The sequence below is a fragment of the Neolamprologus brichardi genome, chromosome 16 (assembly GCF_056152115.1).
Source record: "Neolamprologus brichardi isolate AB-2024 chromosome 16, ASM5615211v1, whole genome shotgun sequence".
Taxonomy (NCBI): Eukaryota; Metazoa; Chordata; class Actinopteri; order Cichliformes; family Cichlidae; genus Neolamprologus; species Neolamprologus brichardi.
This window is the reverse complement of record NC_142119.1, coordinates 20,382,058-20,405,832: the sequence shown is the minus strand read 5'-3', so window position 1 is coordinate 20,405,832 and position 23,775 is coordinate 20,382,058. Positions and strand designations below refer to the sequence as shown.

Genomic DNA, 23,775 nt, shown 5'->3' with positions numbered 1-23,775 from the left:
TGTTTGGTTGATCTCTTCCATATGAAATGTGTTCATCATTAGCACTCTCCATGCGTATGGTACTTTAATGGAGAAATTTTTTCACACCAAACTGCAGTGACGTCTTTAAGACATTATCAGGCAGAAAAACCAATTGCTACGCTGGAACAAAATACTAAGTATGTCCTTTCTGCAGCAGACATGCTGGCTGCTATTACCTCAGCCGTCAATCTTCCCTGCCGTTAACAATCCCACCTCTGCCCATTCTCGTCCACCTATGTAGACACCAAGTCTAACAGAGTGTTAGGCTGCTTTTGACAGATGGTATACCAAAGCAAACAAATGATGTCAACACACTTGGATTGACTGAGAATATCAAGGCACTCAGCATCCTGGAACAATTCTCTTCTAAGCATGTACTGAGAATTTAAAGATAGACTGGAAGAAAAAGTGATAAACAGAGAAACTCAAATACTCTGGCATCAAAACAGAATACCAAAGCTCTTTCCATCCTGACAGGCACCTACAGATCTTGACCACTCTGAGGTGTCAGATCGTGATAGAAAGTGCATCAAACATGCCGTACCACTACTGATCACTCCAATCCGTGCAGATAGCTTCTATTGATAACTATTGATGGACGCTTTTGTTTTTGTATCCCATTTTCAATTCTCATAACTCCTAAAATGCCATTCTTAAAAATAACCACATCCAGGAAATGCTAACCTGATAGTTTGTATATTTTTGTATGACACTACAAAGCATGAATGTTTTGAGTTACATAGGTTTAATTGAGGTTCTCCAGCATTAAACTTTTAAAATGTAAATGCAGTTAGGATTACAACACTGTCAGACGACCCTGTGATAAGTCATCACTGTGGACACCAAAGTACTGTATGTTTCTTAAAATTACTCTTTTTTTTTTGGATCCTTTTGGGGGTTGGAGTGGTGTAACCTCTACTCAGAACAGCATTAAAGATGACCTATGTTTGTAGCTTCTAGCTCTACATTCTTATTCTGGGACTCCAGTAGAGTAGTTTTGCATGTCAACTGTTATACTGGCCCTCTGTGCAACACCATCAGTTTATGCTCCATATGAAACAAGCCCTTTTAGCCCCCCTGTCTCTTTTGCCCTCCTCCATTATTTCTGGCTCGCTCAGGTCAGACTTCAGCAACCACAATCGAATGGTTTTGAGAAACACTTAACTAAAAAACGAATTTGAAAAAACATGTTCCTCACTCTAAAACTTCATATTTTGAGGTAAACACAGTCACTTCAATACTCTTTCCACTTGCAGGTAGAACCTTAACTTTTAGCATTTCTTTAAAAATAAACAACTTTACTGTATAACAGAAAAAGCATTTTGTGATCAACCAGCAAAGCGTGCAGAGTTTTAATAAGCATGCTCATGATGCCCACGTCAAAGTGGGCAAGAGCAGGTGGATGACTGTGTTAAAATCATGTTAAAATCCTAGCTTTTAGCTCAGGATGAAGTCTGAGTTTTCAACTTAGAGTGTACATAAGCCTGCATCATCATTTGAACGCCTGGCTTCATCAAGCACTGTGCTACTTTATGCTGAAGACATAGAGCACTTATATCTCAGTGAGCTGTTCACAAGGCAGTGATGTAATATTTGTTTTCTAAGGGGTGTTATTCAATACGGCTGTAGTAAACAGAGCGTATTTTCTTATTTCAGATATACTGATTGGAATCAAACACATTTGACTCAATGGAAAATAACTTGAGATAGCAGCACTGTGGATTATACCACTTGTTTCAACCAACAGGCAGACAGTAGAAATAAGTAGAAAAGGTCATTACCTACCACTTTCACTTTTTCACTCACCTTCAATGTAGAGAGGCTCTACCACATCGTGATTGATGAGTTCAAAGTTTTCATGACCAATCCAGTGCTCCACGTTCCTCTTTCTTCCTGTGAAGAAGTTGTCCACCACAGTCACCTCATGGCCATCCATCATCAATTTGTCGGTCAGATGGGAACCCACAAAACCAGCTCCTCCAGTTATCTAATAGCAAACATACAGTGATGGATATGTTTGCAATGTCAGGGTATGCGGAGTCTTCTTAAGAGTATATTACGTTACAAAGCAATGAAATGCAGCCTGTGAGCAAACAGTACCTTCAACATAGCATGCATGCAAATCCACAGCTGTATTCCACTAACTGCAAGTGTTCCACCGTTTTAAAATACAATTAAATATGCTACGTAAGCCAGCAGGATTCATTATCTCCCATTAAATGAATATTAATGGGAGACTCAAATCTGTGGAGAGGTTTTGTGCCATTGTTTCATAGATTATTGTGATATTGTATCATAATATAATAGGCTAATATTTTGTTGCTTTACTTTCCACTATTACCTCTTAACATCCACCAAACAAACAACTTAGGAGTTAGGGTTACTAGAAGATAATAGAAGAAAAAACTAGAAGACGTTAACTTTAAAACCAAGTTGTTTGCATGCATTCCTGTGCAATCAATCAATAGTTGCATATACAAACTTGAATATATATATAGTGCCATCCATAAATGTCACTCGTCACCCATATCCAGCTTTAATATTAAGGCACCTCCATGTTTCACGGCCAACACTTTGCAGTTGCTGGTGTCCCCGAGCTGTTTAATCTCTTTCACTTTTTTCCTTCTTACTCATAATACATAGAGGCTGATATCTTTAAGTGTGTTTCACACCTTGTATGCAGTCACTAAAGTAACTGCCGCACAGTTAATACTCGTGCCAAGTCAGACACACGATCATCCATTTTCCAACAGTACGCCTCTTAATCAATGCAGCATTTGTGTTTCAACTCATGTTCATTGCACTACTTATACTCTTGTGACCTCTTCAATCTTTATGAAAGCTTACTTTCTGTTTTTTATGCTTGCAGTGTCTTTCTAACCTTTCCAACACTTTATCTGCTAAATGATTAATGATTCTACTACACTGAATAAAATACTAAAGGGTTAACTTATTGACTCTTTAGCAGGTTAACTGAATGCATGACCTGAATTATTGCCCGTTGTTGGAATAAGAAGCATATTGTGTTTCATTTGCTCATTACCAGTAGGCTCACATAATCCCTTAAAATGTTTATTTTGCACTGATGATATGTACATTTTTAAATTTGAAGTAACTATGCCATGTAGCCATGGCAGTAGACAATGCTTTGTATTCGTACATATTCATTTAGAAAATTGATGAAATTAAACTAATCTCAAATTTGGCCTCAATCTTGAGAAACTGGTTTTAGAATAACTGCTAGTGGTATTTAGTCACAACAGCAAGCTACACAGCACCGAAACTGCTTTTCTGAAGGTTACAAATAACTTATTCATGTCTTCAGACTTCAGACCAGGACAGACACATCTACGTCCAGGTGCTGCTTGACCTCAGTGCAGCTCCGGACATCATCAATCACCCAAAGTTAATTAACGGAAATAGGCTCAAGGACTGGGTGGGTATTTCTGGAGTGGATCTTCTCCTGTCTGTCAAATGGAAATATTTATTAATTGATTCATCCCTTTGACTGCACTGATCCTCAGTGGCATACACCGAAAGCAAGTTCTTCCACAGTGACTCTGGAGACATATGTCACTGGAGTAGAGGCAAAAGAAAACGGTCAAAAAGTGGAACTATTTTAACTCAAATTAGAAATTAAGAATGGGACACAATATAAGCACCTTCATCATGCGTTCTTTGCTTTATCTGAATACTGCTTCTCAATTCCAGCACACTCCCAATCTCAGCCGTTAGCAATGTTTTTGTTTCACATGGTAACAAAGGCTGAAATTGCAGGACAGGGACTGCTGCTTTTGTGGCAGCCAACATAATCAGTCTGTTTATGACCCCGCATAAACAGCATGGAATGTGTTTCACTGGTCTTTGGAGCGTAGTGCATGTGACCGATATGGATTCAGTTGAACTGTTGATCACAATATAAACACATTTTTTATTTTAGTTTTGTGAAATTGTTTTTTGTCTGACTCACTTATTTTTATGTGTGTATGTCTAATCCAAGTATTTTGAGGCCACTGTTGTTAACATCTTTTATGTACAGTTACTAAAGTTACCAAATGGTTTTCATTGACCGTAAGAAAAAAACAGAACTCTTCACTAACCCCCCCCCCCAAAAAAAAAAAACAACCAAAAAAAAAAAAAAAAAACTGTGCCCATGTGACAACTTCCTGTTTGCTCCACTGCAGGATGGTGAGTAATTCAGAAGGTCCTTGGTTGCTACATTACTGCTCACAGTCTGACTCAAAGGAGGGCTAAAGAGCTAGATAATTAAGTTCAGACTTCTTTTGAGAATATCTCAAGATGTTTCTGTGGTACACTGCCAACATTAATACTAGAGCTTATCCTTTTTTATCATATAAAGAATATAAAATTAAGCATAACGTAAAAATGAACACTATGAATTAGCTTAAAGTTATTTTTTCATAATTGCTTGTGTGGTATCTGTATGTTTCAATGGTTTTCTGTCTGATGTTGTGTAGTTATAAATAAGCTGTATTTAGTTTGCACCATGTCACACAACACTACTGACCTTCTACTTCAGTACTAGGTCCCGCTCCACCCATTTGGCCCAATAGTGAGCACCACTTCAAGAATTAGGGCGGGCGATAGCTGCTGTAAAACTGCTATAAAGCAAGTGTTTTATAGGAAGCACTGATGGCCTTCGATCCAGGTCTGCTCTCTCAGACAGCACCTTAAGATTAGGGATGGGTACCGGTATCCGGTGCCATTATGGCACCGGTTCTGACATAAACGGTAGTAACCAGACTGAAAAGATGCGCACGTTTCAGTGCTTTATTTCAGTGCTTTTTTTTTTTTCTTGAGATGTCATACACTTTGGATTCTAGCCAATCATTTTACCTTTCCAAGGATAGTAGGCGGGCCCAGGCACGTATGTTCTTTTAGAGCAGAACTACAGGTGCCCAAGGCAAAGCGGTCAAAAGTCTGGCTGTACTTCACAGCAAAAGATGCAAACTCAGCAGCCTGCAACAAGTGCTTTAAGGTGATACTGTGCAAAGGAGGTAACACCTCGAATCTGATGAAACACCTGGCAACACATAGCGTTTTTTTAAAAGCCGAGAAATGCACCGTATTTGATAGCTTGCTGCAAGACCTCACACCGAGCACATCTACTGGGTGTGGTAAATCTCCATTAGCGAGTTAGCGCGGATCGCTCCGTGCGTGGGGCTGGACGGTGCTTATCATTTTGCAGAAAAAAAGAGACTGCTAAAAATAAAAACATAAGAGGTTTTTGGACAAAGTTTGTGTTCTCCATTCTTTAAGCACCGGTAGAGCACCGTTTAAGCACCGGCACCATTTCAAAAGTACCGATTTGGCACCGGTATTGGATAAAACTTAAACAATACCCATCCCTACTTAAGATACACTTCCCTCAGTTTACTGTTAACATGGAGATAAGTCAGGCTTCAAGGAAAAATTGTGTTTCTGTTGGCCTTTGCTTATGAAAGCTCAGGGTTATGTCATGTCATGGTTACTGAAAATACAATTTGCACTTAGATGTGTTGCATACCAAAATTCTCTTACGATCCTTTTCTGACAGGAATTTCACCGGTGGGTATTTCTGAGAAAAACTGTAAGAGAGAACACAAAAACCTTTTGTAGAGAACATTTGGAGAAACAATCACATAAGCCCAAAGCAAAACAGAACAATCTAGGACCTTACTCTCAATCCAGGTCCTGTAATCTTATTAATAAATCTCAATAAACTATATTTTATGGTTACCTTTGGTGTAGCTACAATTAAAAACAAAGATATGAGCTGGTTAATCATTTAGAGAAGTGTATTTATTTCAAGATTGCTTATGGGAATACAACACTGTTTCAAAAATAACCTCAACTTGATTATTAAAACTGGCCTTTAAATAACCACAACGCTGCACCACTAAGCCTGTGCTGTTTGCATGATGAAAAAAAACGAACATTTTTCATAGAACATTCACATTTTGTGTGGAAGAATTTTGGCCCACTCTACTCCTTCAACAATGCTAAAGTTTATTGAGATTCGCTGGCATTCATTAATGCTCAACTCTTTGAAGGTAGCAGCAAAACATTTCAGTCAGGTTGAGTAAAGGACTTTGACCGGGCCATTGTAGCACCTTGATTCTTCTATTTTTTCATGTTAGCCTTTCTGTTGTAGATTTGCTGCTGTGCTCAGGATCACTTTAGAATCTCTGTAAACACAAGTCTGCGCATAAATTGTGTGTATGAACGTTTCACGCAAAATTCTGTGTTTTATCAATAATTTCATGTGTTTTACAAACACATTTTGTAGCAAAACCAAACATATGAACAAATGAAGGCCTGGCTGTCATAGGAAAATTTAAAATGAATGCGCTGCTACTACTCATAATAATTTTTACTATTGCCTTTTGGTTATTTATGGTTTTCCAAAACATCATGAACCAAAGAATATTTAGAATTACCATAAAAATCAAAAAGTATTCAATATTCCTTATCTATGACATCTTAAACAATCATATATTTCATTACAAAATTAGCTCACTCAAGGGGAAACAATATTCAGTACCTCCATTATTTTAGCTCAAGCTTTTATTCATTGATTTATTTAATTACTTTCTTTTAATATTGTTCACTCACAAGGAAACACTGTGAAAAGCAGCCCCTTTTTTGGCTTGACAGCTAGTGTAAAGTGTTTGTGCTGATGTGCTGTGTTTGGGTTTTGTCAAATGTGGTGCTGTGCCTTACGGGCAAACATCTCCACTTTGAATTTACCAGAACGTCCACTCTTAGGAACACTGCAGCCTTTTAGTAACACACACCTGAATGCTTCATACCAGCAAACCCTGAGATCTTCTAGTTTATAGAGGTGCTCACACTTGCTGATGATCAAATAACTAAGACCATTTGATTGGCGACACCTAATTGATATTTCCCCTCTTAAATCCTGTTAAAGCAGTAAGGGAGAACTGTTTTTCACAGGGCTTAGCTTTCAATGATCCACAGTCGCTCTTCAGGAGCATAAGGTAGATATAAAATGTGCTCCATTTAGAGGTTCTTGTTGCCCTCACACATGTTAAACTAGGGATAACGGGCTCATTTAAACACATACCTTTGTATGTCAGTGTTATTAGCATTAAAGGTACTAAAGACAAATATGTATAATTAACACCTTCAAGCTGGATTACTGTACCCAGAGATGCTATCATAAAAACAATGCAAAATTAGGTTAATTAATTGATAGCCTGTGATGTAGAAATCTTCTTATCACAAATAACAAAGACCACCAGATGCAATTAATTAGCTGCCGTTGCATTCATTCTGTCTTCAACATCTGTTAAAGAGAGATAAACCTTTTAAATAAGCACAGAATGTTAATTCATGTGCAAGTTATTCAGATGCTGCATTCTCAGTCTATAAGTGCAATTTCAAATGAAAATTCAACAGTTTAAAGTAGGAAATGAAGGCATATATAACGCTGACCCTTAAACCTATCTATTAGTCCATTATGCTTTCCTTCACACCAAGCTATGAGCAAATATTTTAACATCTCGATGGAAACAAAAACAACAACAAAAAAAAAACAAAACAAAACAAAAAAAAACCCAGATGCATGCAAACCTTTGTTCCAGGTCACGAATCTTTTCTTTGAGAGGAGCCACAACCTAAAGTGAGATAAAAAAGGGAGAAATGCATGAGCTGAATTAGCAATGCCCTTAAGTAAATAATAAATTAATCCTCCAGTGGTTCAATTTTACCACCGCAGCATGCTAATGTAAGTTTATCACTAAGTTCATATTATTTTCATAACATTGATTTAGTCAAGAGATGAAATCATGTGTATTCCTTGCAAAATGTGCAAATTTTTATGTTTACTGAATATTCCTGTCCTTTAGACCCAAACTGGCCTATACAATGCAAACAATTCAAAAAGCATAGTGATCCCTATGGACATTTGAAAATATTTTTCCTTTGGTACAGATTAAAGCAGCAAGAAATGACAGATATTCCGAGAGAGAATTGAGTCAGGGCTGATAGAAACATTTCACTGTAGTTGAAGAGAAATGTGAGTCGAATTTCAAGATTAAAGGGATGGAAAAAGGATGAACTTCACAGACAGCAACTTTGTCAAATACTTGATAAGCCTATAATCAAGTGTACAAGCACTCCTGTATAGTATATCCAATGATTTGTAATAACGAAATGCTATAAACACGTTCACTGCGGATTGTTTTAATATAATTGCCTATTTCACTGCAGGATTCTTAATAAAAAACCTGATCTGTCAAATGTCAGAAATAGATTTTTTATGTTAGTTTATATCTAACAATTTTAAAGGACAGAAAACCAACATGACTATATTAACACTGTCTGTTTTGTCTGACCAACACTCTGAACCAGCAATGACAACTTCACTGTATGCACTGAACTCGAGAGAAACCAGAACAAAACTAATTTATAGTATCATTGCATTAAAAATAACTATTCAATGAAGTCTTTGCCTATTACTCAAAACTCCCTGCAGCTACCTGCAGTGACAGTGTTTTCTACACGTATAACTGTATAACTGAACTAGAATCTACCCCTTGCATTTCTATGCCAACCACTCAACTTGTGGTTTGCATCCATTTGTGTGTTTAAATAAATACATGGAGTAAAGACTTTCAAAGTATTTAATAGTTGGGAACCAAAGACCTTTTAAAAGGTCAAAAGATATTTTTGGGGCATTTACCAATTGGAAGGTCAGTGGTTCAATTCCCAGCCCTTCCAGGCAGCATGTTAAAGTGTCCCTGAGTAAAATACTAAACCCTAAACTGTCCCCGATGAATCACAGAAGCTTGTGTGTGAGTTAGAATCTGCTTAAAAGGCACAGAACAGAGTATGTGTGCTTATGTGGTCGGGTGAAATGGCATGTAGTCTAAAATGCAACAGCCCATATTATAAAATACCCTCACCTTATTGTTTTATCCCATTAACACTGGTTTGTAATATTACCATAAGAGCAAATAAATCCTCAAGTCATGAACAAAACCATGTGTTGTGTGGTCACAGTGACCTTGGCCAATGGCAAAAAAAGAAATCTAATCAGCCGCACCAAATGTAAACAATTTCCCTCCATATGTTCCTGCAATATCCTTCCCACGAATGGGCCAAACATGAGCTCACAGTGACATCTGATCATCAAATAAAAATTATTCACTTTTGACTTCAACTATGAAAAAAAATCCCCTGCTTTCAAGAGGAGTCACGTTAATGAGAGTGTGACAGTTGGACGAAGGTACAGACGGACAAGCCAAAAAAACGCAGCACCTCTGGGCACAGCTGTCGTGGCACTGAGGCATAAACAGGACTGAAGAGGTTTCAGGATGCACAAAGTGCAACAATCCTATTTTTTAGCTAACAGGAGTAAAATCTCCTCACAACCTTTTATTGAATTCATTTAAGTGCTTTATGGCAGCTTCAGTGTATAAATAACAAGTCTGCTTGCACCTCATGTTATAATCACAGTGTGGATTTACTTAGTTTATACTTCAGACTGATTAAAAAGGTTACCAGTAATATGATGGCTTTCACGGGATCAAAAACTCTAAGGTCAACATCATAACAGACTGCAATTATTTCAGTGACCATCTGCAATCTGTGATAAGCACTCACTTTTATTCAATATTAAGGGTATTATAATTGCTTTTACAAAGCTGACTTTATAACAGTGTGTGTCCTCGTGTGCATCAAATTCGGTTTCGATTCAATTTGCTGGATGGAGCCAACAAAAATGAACTCCAAATAACTGTTTTCCTGAATAAAAACACAGATTTACATTCAAAAACTCTGAGTGATACACAGCAACTGAAAATTTCAATGCATGCAATGCTACACCAACTTTATCACCTGGTATCCTATTCAATACTGATAGCAAGGTGGTGGATCAGCAGGGCAGGTGCTGTGCTGGAGTGCTGTGGTGAAGAGAGAGCTGAGCCAAAAATGTGAAGCTTTTGATTTACCAGTCCACCTATGCTCTGACCCTCACCTATGGTGAAGACATCTGGGTAATGACCAAAAGGTTTCGAATAAACTGAGATGAACTGAGTTTTGTCTGTAGGGAACCCAGCTTAGCTCTAAAGGCAGGGTGAGGAGCTCAGAAATTTGGAAGGAGCTTTGAGCAGAACTGCTTCACCTTAATGTCAAAAGGCCACTTGAGGTCGTTTGAGTATCAGGTTAGGATGCCTCCTGCAGGACTGTGTCGACCTGCTTGAAAGGTTCTATATCTCATCATCTGAAACAACTGGAAACTGGTGTTGCTGGGGAGAAGCAGGACTCAAATACATGGCTTATCCTGCTGCCATCATGACCTGACTATGTATAAAGGGAGGATAATGGATAGATTAATGCAGGGGTAGGCAACGCCAGTGCCGGTGTCCTGCAGGTTTTAGATCTCACCCTGGGTCAACACACCTGAATCAAATGATTAGTTCATTACCAGCCCCCTGGAGAACTTCAAGACATGTTGAGGAGGTAATTTAGCCATTTGAATCAGCTGTGTTTGATCAAGGACATCTAAAACCTGCAGGACACTGGCACTCGAGGCCTGGAGTTGCCTACCCCTGGATTAATGTAAATCGACAAATCTTCATTAACGTATATGTTACAGCAGATTTGCAGTCTATCAACCAAACAACAATTATGTTACCTCTAATAATCTTGCCCTGATCTAAGTAACTATTGTCTACCAGTCTGTGTCACAAAGTGAATACTCACATTAAACCTTAATGTAAATGTAACAAAACGACAACAAAAACAACAACTTTTTTCTAAGAGTCAAAACTCAGAGGAAATGTTTCATTACTTTTACAAGAAACAAAGAGCATCTATCTAGCTTTTTTATACTGAAATAGTAAAGAAAACTCTATACACATACTGCATTCAATAACCACCAAGTTGACATGGTAAGCGTTTAATTATTATTTTGACAGGGGGTTATAAGTTAGTGCTGTATATTTAAGACCAAAGTCAAAACCAACAACTCAACCATTAAAAAAACCTTTCTGCTTCTAGTCTTTATTTAACATTTTTTTCAGACCTGTCACAGAATGATGAGGCGTAGACAAATGTAAACAGCAAAAAATTAGCTGGTGAGTGTTTTTTTGTTTTGGTCTGCAGACCTGACTCCACGCATCTACGATCCTATTCGTCACCACTTGTACAAATATTTAAATCCATTTTCACTTCATGTAAAATCCCCTGCAGTTGGTCACACTTAACTATCCACCTGTGCTGCCTGTTCTAAATCCTAGAATTAGGAGTCAGCTCACAATTTGTCGCTCGCCTGAGAATAATAATTTCCCTCGGCTACAGAGCTTATTGCGCAGTAACTGCTGCAGCTGTTACTGATGACGACACTGTTAATTCACTCAACAAGAAGCAACCCTGCTGTGCACTATTTGTAGATCTGTCCAAGGCTTTTGACACTATCAGTAACAGTCTTGTCACAGAATTTGCTCTTTGTGGGTTTTGATGTTTAATGCCTTAACAGATTTGAAATATATCTCCCATCCAGGATTACGTCTAACGATAGTTTCACCCAAGTCACAAGAGGGCAGATAAAGATGTGCATGCAGATTTACTGCTATTTACTCTTTACCAAAATTCAATACTTCAGAAAAGAATTTATGATTAATGTTTCCAGTCTTATGCATGTACTAAATTACATTCAACAAAAACTGCAGTTACATGCTCTTCTCCACATCGTTTACATTGCTTGGGTGACCCTTCCAGCCTTATAGAAAAACTGAATATTTTAACTAGAGATGGCACGATACCACTTTTTTATATCCGATACCGATATCATAAATTTGGATATCTGCCGATACCGATATGAATCCGATATAGTGTGTTTTTTAATCAATAAAACTGTTTTTTTAATATCTTGCTGCTTTTTGTATAAGTTCATACTCAAGTTAAAAAACAACAACAACACTAAAGCTATTCTGTTATACCTGTATGTAAAAAAAACACACTGCACCCAAAATATTTCATAGATCAGCAACACTGATCAATCTAATAAAGTTAAACCTACTCCATCCTCCCTATCCTGGTATATTAAAGAGTACTTAGCAGAAATATTAAGCAACCTAACTAATAGGGTTGCAAACTCCCAGCAAAATAAAATAGGGAACCACCCTCTTCCTCATGATTCTTAATCAATGTAATCAACTTTAATTTGATGCAGGGTGAAAAAAATTCACAGAAATAAATTATTTTTCAAGAATAATTAAATAGATTCAACATCTTTCTTCAACAAAATTGCAGACTGCACAGATGGTACTTTCCCAAAGGAAAAAGTAGTATAGCTTACTAGGGTATATTAGACTTAACAGTTACTATATACAGTAATGGACTTCTATACATTTTACATCAGATTAAAACTTTGGGTGTAAGATTCAGATAATTATTAAATAATTAAAAGCTCGACATTTTAAATGAGAATAAGAAAGAAAAGTATGTCTTTGTGCCCCCTTTTCCCTGTTAATGCCCTATCGGCCCCCCTGGCTAAACTTTGCTAGATCCGCCCCTGCACAGTTACCAGCCGTCAGCTGCGTAGAAAAGGATCCTGGTCTAGAAAGTAATATTAAATAAATTCTAACAACAGCTTATCAAGCTTAAACGTGCTGCTGTTGTTCAGCCGCTGGTTTCCTCTTTCTGGTGAGAAGTGGGCGATAAACAAAGAAGAGAGACGGACTCGCGACAGAAAAGCCGATCAGCTGATCATTAAGCAGTTTCACGATTGAAGTAGCAGCAGGAGAGGGAAGGAGAGAGAAGAGGCAGTTGCTCTATATATCAGTTGTTAAGCTTAACGCGGGAATGCTTTACAAACATTCAGAGATGAACTTACACACTTGCTTTACTTCTCTCTGAGATAACTTCCTCGGAGATGAAATGTTTGCTAGCAGGCTACAAATACACACAGCCGCTCTATCACGTGACCACACTGCTCCGACGTGCTACCGTTATGAGCCCAGTTACGCCGTGTCGCAGGTTTTGTGAGGTGCTTTTTTTGACATTTAATGGATCGAATTACATTTTTTATTTCTCTCCGATATCCGATCCAGTAATTTAGGTCAGTATCGGACCGATACCGATACGTAATATCGGATCGGTCCATCTCTAATTTTAACTGTGGCTATCTGCAAAAGTGCTGCTTGATGAGATCATTATCACACTTTTTATGGAGTTATATTGAAAGCTTTGATGATCCTTGCTGACAGAAGGCACCCTCATTTATATAACTTTATCACTTGCTCTAATAACAAAAAAACAAAAAAAACAAACAGGTCACAGAAAAACTAGAGCAAGAAACATAAACAATACAATTGCTGAACTGGGAACAGCTGGTTTCCAATAGCAACTTCATGACAATTTGACAGCAAGCAGTACAAAAAGGCTGGAAAGTATGTGTCAACATATTATTCCGTTTTTAGCAGAGTATTGATAAGCTTAAAACAAAGAAATGTCATCATAGAGGTTAAAAAACAAACAAACAAAAAGAAAAAACCAACCATCTACTGTACTCTTAAATTCGTGGTAATCTGTGAGTCAAGAAAAAAAAAAAGTGAGTCAAAAAACAAATAAAATTCTAAAGACTACGTTGAAAAGAAACTAATTGTGTTATAGGTCTTCCAAACTAAATAAAAACAGGAAAAACTACAATACATACAAAAGTCACTGGTCAATGAAAAGTATATAAACAAATAATAAGAAAAGTGACTCCAACCATATGAAAAGCAGAGTCTGAATATTATTGAACAATTTTGACAAGAAGGTGACCTGATTTGGGGTGGTGGTGTGTTTTTTGACAAAAAAACAAAACAAATCTAGGTCAGATTAATAAGGAAAGAAGTAAAAGCATGGATTGTCCCAACAGGTACACCTTTGTGGGGGCGTATTCTAGTAAATTATTAATACAAATGTCAAATATGTCTGTGGGAAAGTGAAACAGTAACTGATAACACAGAGCAGAGCTTCTTGGACCTGTGAATATGAAATAGATCAGTGTGGTGAGAACTGCTTTTTTGTTTCAAACTCACGTCTTCAATTTGTTGCTTGATCTTCATTTCTCCGATTTCTTGTATTGATCTATGAAGAGAGAGAGATACAAAAAAAAGGCCAAAGGACTTAATCAAGGACAAGGATATAACTACAAGTTTAAGCATGCTGTGACCTATAAGCAGCAACACATAACACATCACCTGTCTGTTCATTCAACCCTCTACATTCATCGTTTCTGCTTACTATTAATTGATAGCGAAGCAGAACAGGGATGAGTGTTTCCGGCTAGCTCAAGAAGGTAATCCATTATAATAATGATTAAAAGACAAGGGAAAAGTCCAGCTAAATGCAACTGATTAATACAATACAGAAATGTCTTACATGCTTTACCCAACTCACAGTAAATATTTTGTATGGCTTTATTTCATTACATGCACCTAAGTAGCTTAATGTTTTCATCAATTACATTCTAAACTTAATTTGAATTTATTTGCATGTCTAGTACTGACATGGCGTGTTTTACCCTTCATATTTACAGACCGACACAACAAACATTCAAATATTGATTTCAAATATTGCAAATCGATGCATAAATAATCCCAGTGAGCCAAAAGCGCCGGCTTGAGACTGCTCTAAAAGCTCAGTTTCCAACATTTTTTTTCTACTTTTGCGTTGTGCTGATGTCAATTGAAAGGAAGTAGTATGCAAGTATTTTCTGTTTTGGTTGACACCACAACAACAGCCAAAAGGCAAAATGTTTGTTCTCACAACATCACAGATGACTCAACAACACAGCCCAACTTGAAGCCGGATTTTGGGCTAGGCTAATGCTCTCAGAGGGGGGAGTCCCATCTGTAAATTACACTGCTGAAGAGCCAGAACCTCTAGATGTAAATAACATTATATCAATGAAATGTTTGTCTTGTATGGATAATCAGATCAAACAGCTTATGACTATAGTCTGCTATAAAGCTGCTCTCTGTAATCCCACTAAGTCGTTTAAGCTGTTTTACAACAGCTAAGAAAAATGTATGTAGAAAAGCAGTTAAAAGCAACTATAAGAGAGATGCAACACAATCACTATTTTATGCACTTCTATATTTCCTGAGTGCAGACGGCTTCCACTTCTGTTTGCATTCCAGCCCATTTCTCTCAGGTATCTTTTGACAGGAATACAAATTTTTTTTCTGAACAGCAAAATCATTCAAAGCACCTAAAGCACAATCCAGGAATAAAATACAGAGCTGGAAGCGAGCATAGCTGACTTTAAAGTCAGCCAGCATACCCACCATCTTTGAAGAGGATTAACACATCTTACTACGCGCTGCTTTTTCACCATCGCTACCACACTGCAGCTGTTTCATTACAATTCAATCTAACCCTGACAGCTAAGTCTTCTTAGAACGGCAGGAGTAGAATGCCTTTTTTATATTACTCCTTTTATTTCATATCATACAAGGCGGTATATTCATAACCGTAAATTCCTGTTGTTGTGCAGCAATAAGCATCTGTCATTATGGAGTAATGACACATTGTAGACTGAGCTCCACAGACACTTGTCAGGACTGGTTAATTAAACAGATAAAACAGCACAAAACAGAAGAGCAGAATGGTCGTCTTCATGAGACGCCCTACTTCTGGCAAAAAATGAGACATTATAGAGATGAGTAAACATTATGCCAGCATTCAGGGAAAGCTATGAATTCTGATTAGTGTTAAGTGCATTGTTGGAGACTTACATCGGCTATATTTTTTTCCCACCCATTTGAAGTACAACAATTTGGCCACAACTACTAATACAGAAGGTTCCTCGGCATGTTTACAATTTGAAACAGAAAAAAGCTGGTATTTATGTTTATGAGTTTATTAAACACATCTACATAAAGTAATGTCTTTTCAACAAGCCCTTCATAGGGCTTGTTGAAAAGACAAGCCCACATCTGTCAATAGCCTAATCACATTTAAAACATTGATAAAATTCTGGTGTGGCAAACCATGCAAAACATTGTACAGATAATCAGATTAATGTGCCGAGTGAGGCTAATGTTAACAGTGCTACTGACAGCAGTCTTCTATCACTGAAGGTTAATTTTCACACAGCTGTGCAGCATGTGTTTACACATCAGTCCCATCGAGTGGTTACATGCCGGTTTACACTGACTCAGTTTACATTCACCCATTAATTTTCTAAAACAACACAAAAGAAGGCTAGCTATACAACTTCCCATAACTGAGGGAGCACTGCTGACATCAGCTGAGACAAGGAAAAAATCTAATTGTGTCCAAATGTGAATTCTCCTCACTTTAATTTGATCCAAATGGAATAAAAGTATTAGTATTGCGTAGGGCTGCAACAAACGATTATTTTGATAGCTTACAGCTTGAAGTGTTTAAGGTATTTGCTAACTAAAAATAAAGACAAGATGATTGTTTATTAAACTTTTAATGAAATTTGCAGATTGTCTCAGTGGAGTTTAATAAACTCGGCCGTCTGTTCTTTCTATGTAAAATATAACAGGACACTGGAGTAAATTCTCTACCATCTCACACTTCTGTTTAATCAGTTCTGCTTGATATTTATTCAGCTGTGTAAAAACTATAACTTTAATCTCAGCCAAACCAATTTACTGAGGAACAAGTAAAACACTGAAAAAAGCCAAACAATAAAATTTTTTAATTATCTGAGTGACTTATATATCATGTCTAACCTGAGTAACGAAAGACCATAGGGGTTTGAAAATTATAGGCTGGGAGTCCGGTGTTCTCACCGGCTCTAATAAGCCTTGAACCCTGGCTAGCTATCGAGCTAGTGGGTAACAGACGTCTCCGAAAACATTGGAGCGCTTTTGAAAATATGTGGTGTCTTGATAAACTGAGCAGATATTTGAAGTTTACACAGTTACACTTCAAATGAAGGATGGAGGTCACTGCTTCTTCTTATTCTTCGGGGGTTTAACGGCAACTGGCATCCCTGAACATGCAGCGCTACCATCTTCTGATTCAGTCCATTATTACACTCTTAAATCCTACTACGTATTCCTGCGTCTTTCGGGATCTTACAAAGCTTCAAACGACGCGTCGACCATTAAATTAGTCGTCGATGATTTCGTGACTACTAGACTAATCGTGGCAGCCCTAGTATTGAGCTTTTCCCCACAGTAGCTACTCAAACTGAAAGTGTGTGTTTTTAAACACATTCATAGAGTACTTCATTCTGTGAACTTGAATGCTTTATATTCATTGGATCCACAACTACAACCATTTCAGAATCACTAATGTCTCTGGACTGTGGGTGGAAATTAAGGCACCCACAAGGAGAACATGCAAACTCCACAGAAAGGCCTTGGCCAACAAGAAGATTCAAATCCAGACCATTTTTCCTGTAAGGCGGCAGTGCTAACCACTGTATTGCCCAAGTATGGCAATTAACTAAGACCAACTTTTATGAATGTTTATCATACTTTTCAGTTCTCATTCATTTGCTGTTTGCTAAACCGTGTATGCAGTATAAAATCCCCACTGCTCTTAAACAGCTATTAATTTAGTCTAAAACACTGCAATGATAACATTAACAAATAAAATGCCAATCACTGCAGGGACTGTTGTGCACTTTTTCAGAGTCAGTAATAGGCTATGGTGTATAACAAAGGCTTCAATTAATAAAGCAGTTCTGCTTTATTAATTGCTCTAATAACTATAATTAACAGTACACATTTTTTTATCTTTTCATTAATGGAAATTTCATTTTGTATATGTATAATAAAACACTGACCTTTTAATGGCTCTACACCTGCTACAACAGGTTACAGATACTATTGTTCACTTTACCTCAAGTCTCAATGTAAATGCTTAAAGTTATTGTACTTTTGTACAAATATAATCAAACTAAAAATGAAAAACAGTATGTTGTAATTCATCTTATGTTTTACGTGTTTGTGACACTGTAGTGACACATCCAAAACCATTTTAGATGGCAATAATGCTACTATGTTTCTGTCTCAGGTTCTTTGAGCACTTTAAATAACGCTGACAGAGCTGAGCGGGTCATGTTGGAGCTAATGAGGACTGAACAACAGTTCAGTATCTCAGTATAGTTTCTCTCTGAAATTACATAAATGCATGAATAAAGGAAAAAGCAGATTGTTACCCTCTCAGACTACCAACTACTACATTACCATTATGAGACAGACAGAGTTGTTCTGGCCAGTAAATTAGTGACGCATTAGGTACAATACTATATTCACACACAGCACACGGGCAAATTGGTCATGGGTTAATCAGCTGCCATTCCCATTATGGACGCTTGGGACCAGCACTATGAGTAAACCAGCTTTTGATCCCCTGACGCTGAGTTTGTGTCTCCTCCTGACCTCAAACCTGGTTTATATGTTAGTCAAGTTGGGCAGCAGTGACTGGTGGAAAAACTTGTAACGCGAGTATCTACAAAAGCTGCCAGATGGCTGAGAATAAAAGCTTCCAAACGTGTTATGAAGACAAACGGCAGGTGCATTTCATTTTCCCCCATTTAGAATTGTGTTATTTTACAGTTCTAATACTTTACCTATTATTCTACAACATAGAAATAATAGAAATAAATGTATCAATATTTCCCCCCAAAGTTCTGGGCCTACAAGCAGTCAGAGCAGTTTGTGTCAGAATTAGAAGTAAAACAAAGGAAATAAAACGTGTATTTTTAAACAGACTATCATCAATCATACAGTCATATTGATAAGAAAATCCACAGGATGCTGTGCAGTCCTCTGCAAAACAAAGTACACCCTTACTTCTAGGAATTAAGAGAGTAAGTAGAAGCCGTACACTGATCTGGAGGAGTCAGGCGTGTGTTAACATAATGCTATGATCTTCCTGGGAGTGAACATACCAGCAAATTCACCCCGAGGTCAGACCATTTAATACTCGGAGACATTAAAAAACAAAATCAACATCCTTTGGACAAACAAGAAGAAAGTGGAGATGTTTGCCCATAATGCACAGCACCACATTTGGAGAAAACCAAACACAGCCTATCAGCACAAACATGTAATACCAACAATCAGGCATGTTGGTCGAGGGCTGATGATTAGGGTTTGTTTTGCAGCACAGGACCTGTGCACCTTGCATTTATTGTGTCGACCATGAACTCCTCTCCTCCTATGCCAAAGTATTTTAAAGTCAAATATGAGACCATCTGCCTGACAGATAAAGCCTTGCTGAAACTGGGTCAAGCAGTTGGTTAATGAACCCTAGAACAGCAGCAAATCGACAGCAGAATAACTTGGACATTAGGGTGGAGGAAGGGGTGTTGAGTGAAATGCTTTATTGCAACCTTAAGAGAGTTTTGCATAAACAAATGCTCCCAGCCGTGAATGAACTGAAGCAATGTCGTAAAGAAGAGTGGGACCACAATTCCTTCACATTGATATGAGAGACTGATAAAGTCACACAGAAAGCCATTACTTCAGTTGTTGCTGTTAAAGCTGGTTTTACAAGCTACTGAATCATGGGGTGTGTACTCAGTTCTCCCAAAGGAATGCGCAGAGTTCTGTGAAAACTCTCTTTTATATGATTATGTGATATATGATTATATATAATTTCAAGCAGAAGATAAATGAATTACTATACCTCATGTTGGTGTATGTTCCCCAAACAGCTAAAAGAGAGAAAGAGAACACATATTAATGCCATCATCATGAATGCAATACGAATAAACAGAGCAGTGTCACATTAAGAGGCAGCTAGACTTTCAATGATAAACACAAAAACTGCTGAAGACAAACAAGTAATGAAAACTGATCCAATTGTTTTTTCAACTACTGCTGTACAGTTTCACAAGTGGATCTGAAATCACTGAGCAATGAACTTACTATAGCAGTTAGTGTCGTTACTAGAACTGTCACATTTTGACTGTGTCCAATCTCTGAACACTCACAACAAATTTTTATTCTCAGTATTAATTAGCCTGCTTATTACTTTGTCAATTTTTCAGATTAATTCCTAAAATATCCTTTAAATTTCCCAAAGGCATTAGAAACAATTATATGAAATCAAAAACATCCAGAGGGGCGACTTGTAGGCAGTCTACCCTTTGAAAGGTGCACTCTGGGGGACTGGAGGGCTTGGCCACCCAACAGTTGGTTGTTGTCACACGAGTACAGTTTGTCAAGAGTGAAAATAAACTGTAGAGATGGCAACTTGAATCAAAGATTTTTTAAAAATCGTGCGCTTACAGGCAATATAGGCGATCAAAGCGAGGGCAAAAAGCAGCTTCATGATTCTTCTGTTTAAGCTTGATATCATCCAGATGATCCGCTTCATCATCCGCTCAATGCAGCAGGACCAGGAAACAAGCGAACCGCACGTTCAGGTCCAGCTATAGCATTTTGTTTTACATCGGTTCATGTCCTCGGTGTGTCTCGGTTTTACTGGGCGGACAGGCTGGCGATGGCACCACAAATTCACAGAAAGTGTAGCCTGGCGGGGCAGGCAAGGGACAGATGCTACGTCCTGCTACGTCAACACCGAGCGGGAGCAGTTTACGTGGCTAGCAGCGCACGCACAGGTAGCACACAAAAAGGTGGCAATCTAAACCGTGGAGTGTCAACGTTCACAATTTCGCCTAAACTTATTCGCTGACCCCATTTATACCCACACGGAGAAGGCGGTCATATTAGCTGCAGTACATGGCTACTTCTTTCGCACGCGGATGTGACTATCACACAGCTTCAAACTACTGTAACGCATTGATAACACTACGGACGGTTAGCCGTTAGCTTCACATTAAGCTACGCCTGTATAACACGATTCTAAACTAAATATAACTGCCATTGAAACAATAGCAGAAATAAGCCGTGGCTAACGTTCATATTCGAATAAGCACCGCGAGAATAAATAAGTCGCCAATTTTAACACCACTGAAATGTCGAAGTTTGCTCCTCTCGCTTGGGCCAAGGAATAACAGATGAGCGACCGCTCGGTGCTCGATTAAGCAGCCTGATTTTTCTTGCAGCCTCTGTGACGTTTGTGAGATGTTGTGTGTGTACATGTATATATATATATTTTTTTTTTTTTTAAATTTTAGACATATCTTACCCAAATTGTTATTTGTAGTATTTTTTTAAAATTCCATTATTTAAGAAGGCGTAGCTTTCAAGTTCCAAACTCATTTCTTTTCATAACACACAATGGCTCATTCATTGCGCTACTTTCCAGTGTGAAGTGAACCTTGTTGAGTTTCCCATTTAAACCACTGTATCCCATTTTCCGCTTACTTACACCTGTTCTTGTTTATATACTTGCACTAGTAGATATACCTAGACTTTAGGATTTTAAAAAAAGATATATAGAGTGATCAAAGAGATCACTCATCAAAGAGATCCGAAAGCCTTGGAAAATAGGTAGGTCTTGAGATTCAATTTAAAGACTTCCAAGGATGAAGAGGATTTTATGAAGGGGGGAAGACTATTCCAGAGTCTCGGGGCGGCAATGGAGAAAGCCCTGTCACCTCTAGATTTGAGCTGGGAGCGTGGAACTGATAAAACCATCTGACTGGAGGAGCGCAGCTCCAGTGGGTAAGTGCAGGCTAAGAAGATCTGAAATGTAACCTGGAGTCATTTATTACACAGCGTGCTGCGGGAAAAGCCTGTTCTAACGTTTGAGTCTAAGGTTTATTTTTTAGCACCTGAGGCTCTTTTTTGCTTTTCTTCTGTAAATACTCTGCATCTGCCACGTGATTCAGTTTATTTTTGAAAAGTCTCAACAGGATCTTGAGCCTTATTGTGAAAGGTTTATGTGGAAAATAAACAAGCGGACACGCGGTGGTTTTACCATCGTTGTGATTAGGCGCTTGTCTGTCTGTAGTGTGCAGTGTTGGGAGTAACGCGTTATTAAGTAACGCGTTACAGTAACTACGTTATTATTGTGGTAACGAGCACGGTAACTAGTTATTATGCCAAAATCAGGAACGCGTTAGTCGTTACTGGGATTTAGATAGGGTCGTTACTCGTTACTTCGTGTGGTGGCTATCGCGGAGCTTCCACAGATTCAATAACATTAGCAAGTGGTGGAGGCCAGCAGGTGGATGAGAAGGAAAAGAGACCCGAGGCGGCCGCCGGTCCAAGTGTGAACTGAACTTCAGGTAAGAAGTTATGAGCTGCAGTCTATCTGGGTCAGATATAAACCAAGTTTAGGTGGAGTTTATTTTCGTTATTCTGACTTTTTCCGTACTGCGTACTAGCTAGCATGACGGAGTTTCTATACAGCTGGGTGGTGCTATGAAGTTAATGATGTTGAACTTTATTTTGTTCATAAGTTATTAGAGTTGCCAACCGTCCCGTCTGGTATTCAGAGAAAACATTACGCGTTTCTTATTGAGGCGAAGAGGAACAGTTTGTCCCGTAATTCGGCTACAATGAAAAAGACACAAAGCTGGAGTTATTCTGTGTCTTTGCTGCACAGCTGCCTCTTCTTCTTTCATTCCCCTCCTTCTCCCGTTTCTACTTCAATCATGAAAACTGATCAATGATCAGCTGATCGGCTCTCTTGTTTGTTTATCGCCCACTTTGCGCCAGAAAGAGGAAACCAGCCGATGTCGCGTTAAACAACAGCAGCACGTTTAAGCTTGATCAGCTGTTGTTAGAATTTATTTAATATTAATTTCTAGTATCAGCTGATGTTTGCTGGAGCCACAGCTGTAAAGCTGCTGGTCATGATGTGGGTTTGGTTATCTGGTGAGAGGGAAACATGAAACCAGGAGATGTCCTTACTGAACCATCAGAGCTGAACAGGTGATGGAGAAACAGGTTTACCTTTTAGGTGACATAAATGAGTTGAAGGGAAGTTATGAACTGTTTCTGAGAGACAGATAACCCCAGGATCCTTTTTAGGTAGCTGACAGCTGGTAACTGTGCAGGGGCGGGTCTATCAAAGTTTTGCCAGGGCATTAACAGGGAGAGGGGGGCACAAAGAAGTACTTTTCTTTCTTATTCTCATTTAAAATGTCTAGCTTTTATTAAATAATTATCTGAATCTTACAACAAACGATTGATGCATATATACCATCAGAACAGTGAACATCACTGTCACAACAGCGTTTGTTTTCAGTCAAAGGCTTTATGATTTTTCCTATAATGGCCGGTCTCTTGTCAAAACGCCCGGGCTGATTTTTTGTCCCCGTCCAGCCCTGTATGCAGCTCATCTGCAGTCTGGTGTTACCCACATCTTCCTATTCAGAAGGCAGAATTTCTGAGTTCTGAGTACAATCAAAGCATCACGACTGCAGTTTTTGTGTTGGATGTAAAAGGCGCACATGACGCTGTGACGTAGGCTAGAATCATGGCAGCAGTCAATGACGGTCCAGGCGTGGGATTTCTCTCGTGGAAATATGCACATTATCTTTTCCTTTCTATTGGTAGGTGGCACAGTGCACTTGTGGCAAGTAAGCAAGCTAGAAGACTGGCAAAGTTATGGAAGCAACACATTAACAAGAGAATTCTGAGTAAAACCAAAGTTACTTTCCCTAGTAACTAGTTACTTTGAAAGTAACGAGTAACTTGAAGTAACTGAGTTACTTTTGATAGAAGTAACTAGTAATGTAACTAAGTTACTATTTTAAAGTAACTTACCCAACACTGGTAGTGTGGTAATATTAAATATAAGAGAAAGGGAGAACTTTAAGAAAGTAATATAGCCACTACAGTGACCATCAAAATGATTAAAAAATATTGCCGTAAACAGTTT

The 23,775-nt window shown here is 38.2% G+C and overlaps 1 protein-coding gene across 3 annotated transcripts in view; it reads right to left on the bottom strand.

Annotated features, from left to right (window-relative positions):
- The window catches only part of uxs1 (UDP-glucuronate decarboxylase 1), a 39,719-nt gene extending 18,689 nt beyond the window's left edge, over nt 1-21,030 (bottom strand). Inside the window, exons 1-6 of one of the 3 annotated variants that reach the window (XM_006788272.3) lie at nt 20,268-21,030; nt 19,663-19,690; nt 14,079-14,127; nt 7,618-7,661; nt 5,549-5,609; nt 1,828-2,008 (exon numbers count right to left, since the gene is read on the bottom strand). In XM_006788272.3, the coding sequence (XP_006788335.1) occupies nt 1,828-2,008; nt 5,549-5,609; nt 7,618-7,661; nt 14,079-14,127; nt 19,663-19,690; nt 20,268-20,358 (454 nt within the window). In that variant the 5' untranslated portion in view covers nt 20,359-21,030. Of the gene's footprint in view, nt 1-1,827; nt 2,009-5,548; nt 5,610-7,617; nt 7,662-14,078; nt 14,253-19,662; nt 19,691-20,267 lie in introns of those variants that run through there. The other 2 variants (XM_006788271.3, XM_087829589.1) reach the window with 2 other exon arrangements.
- Between the last annotated feature and the right edge of the window lie 2,745 nt (nt 21,031-23,775).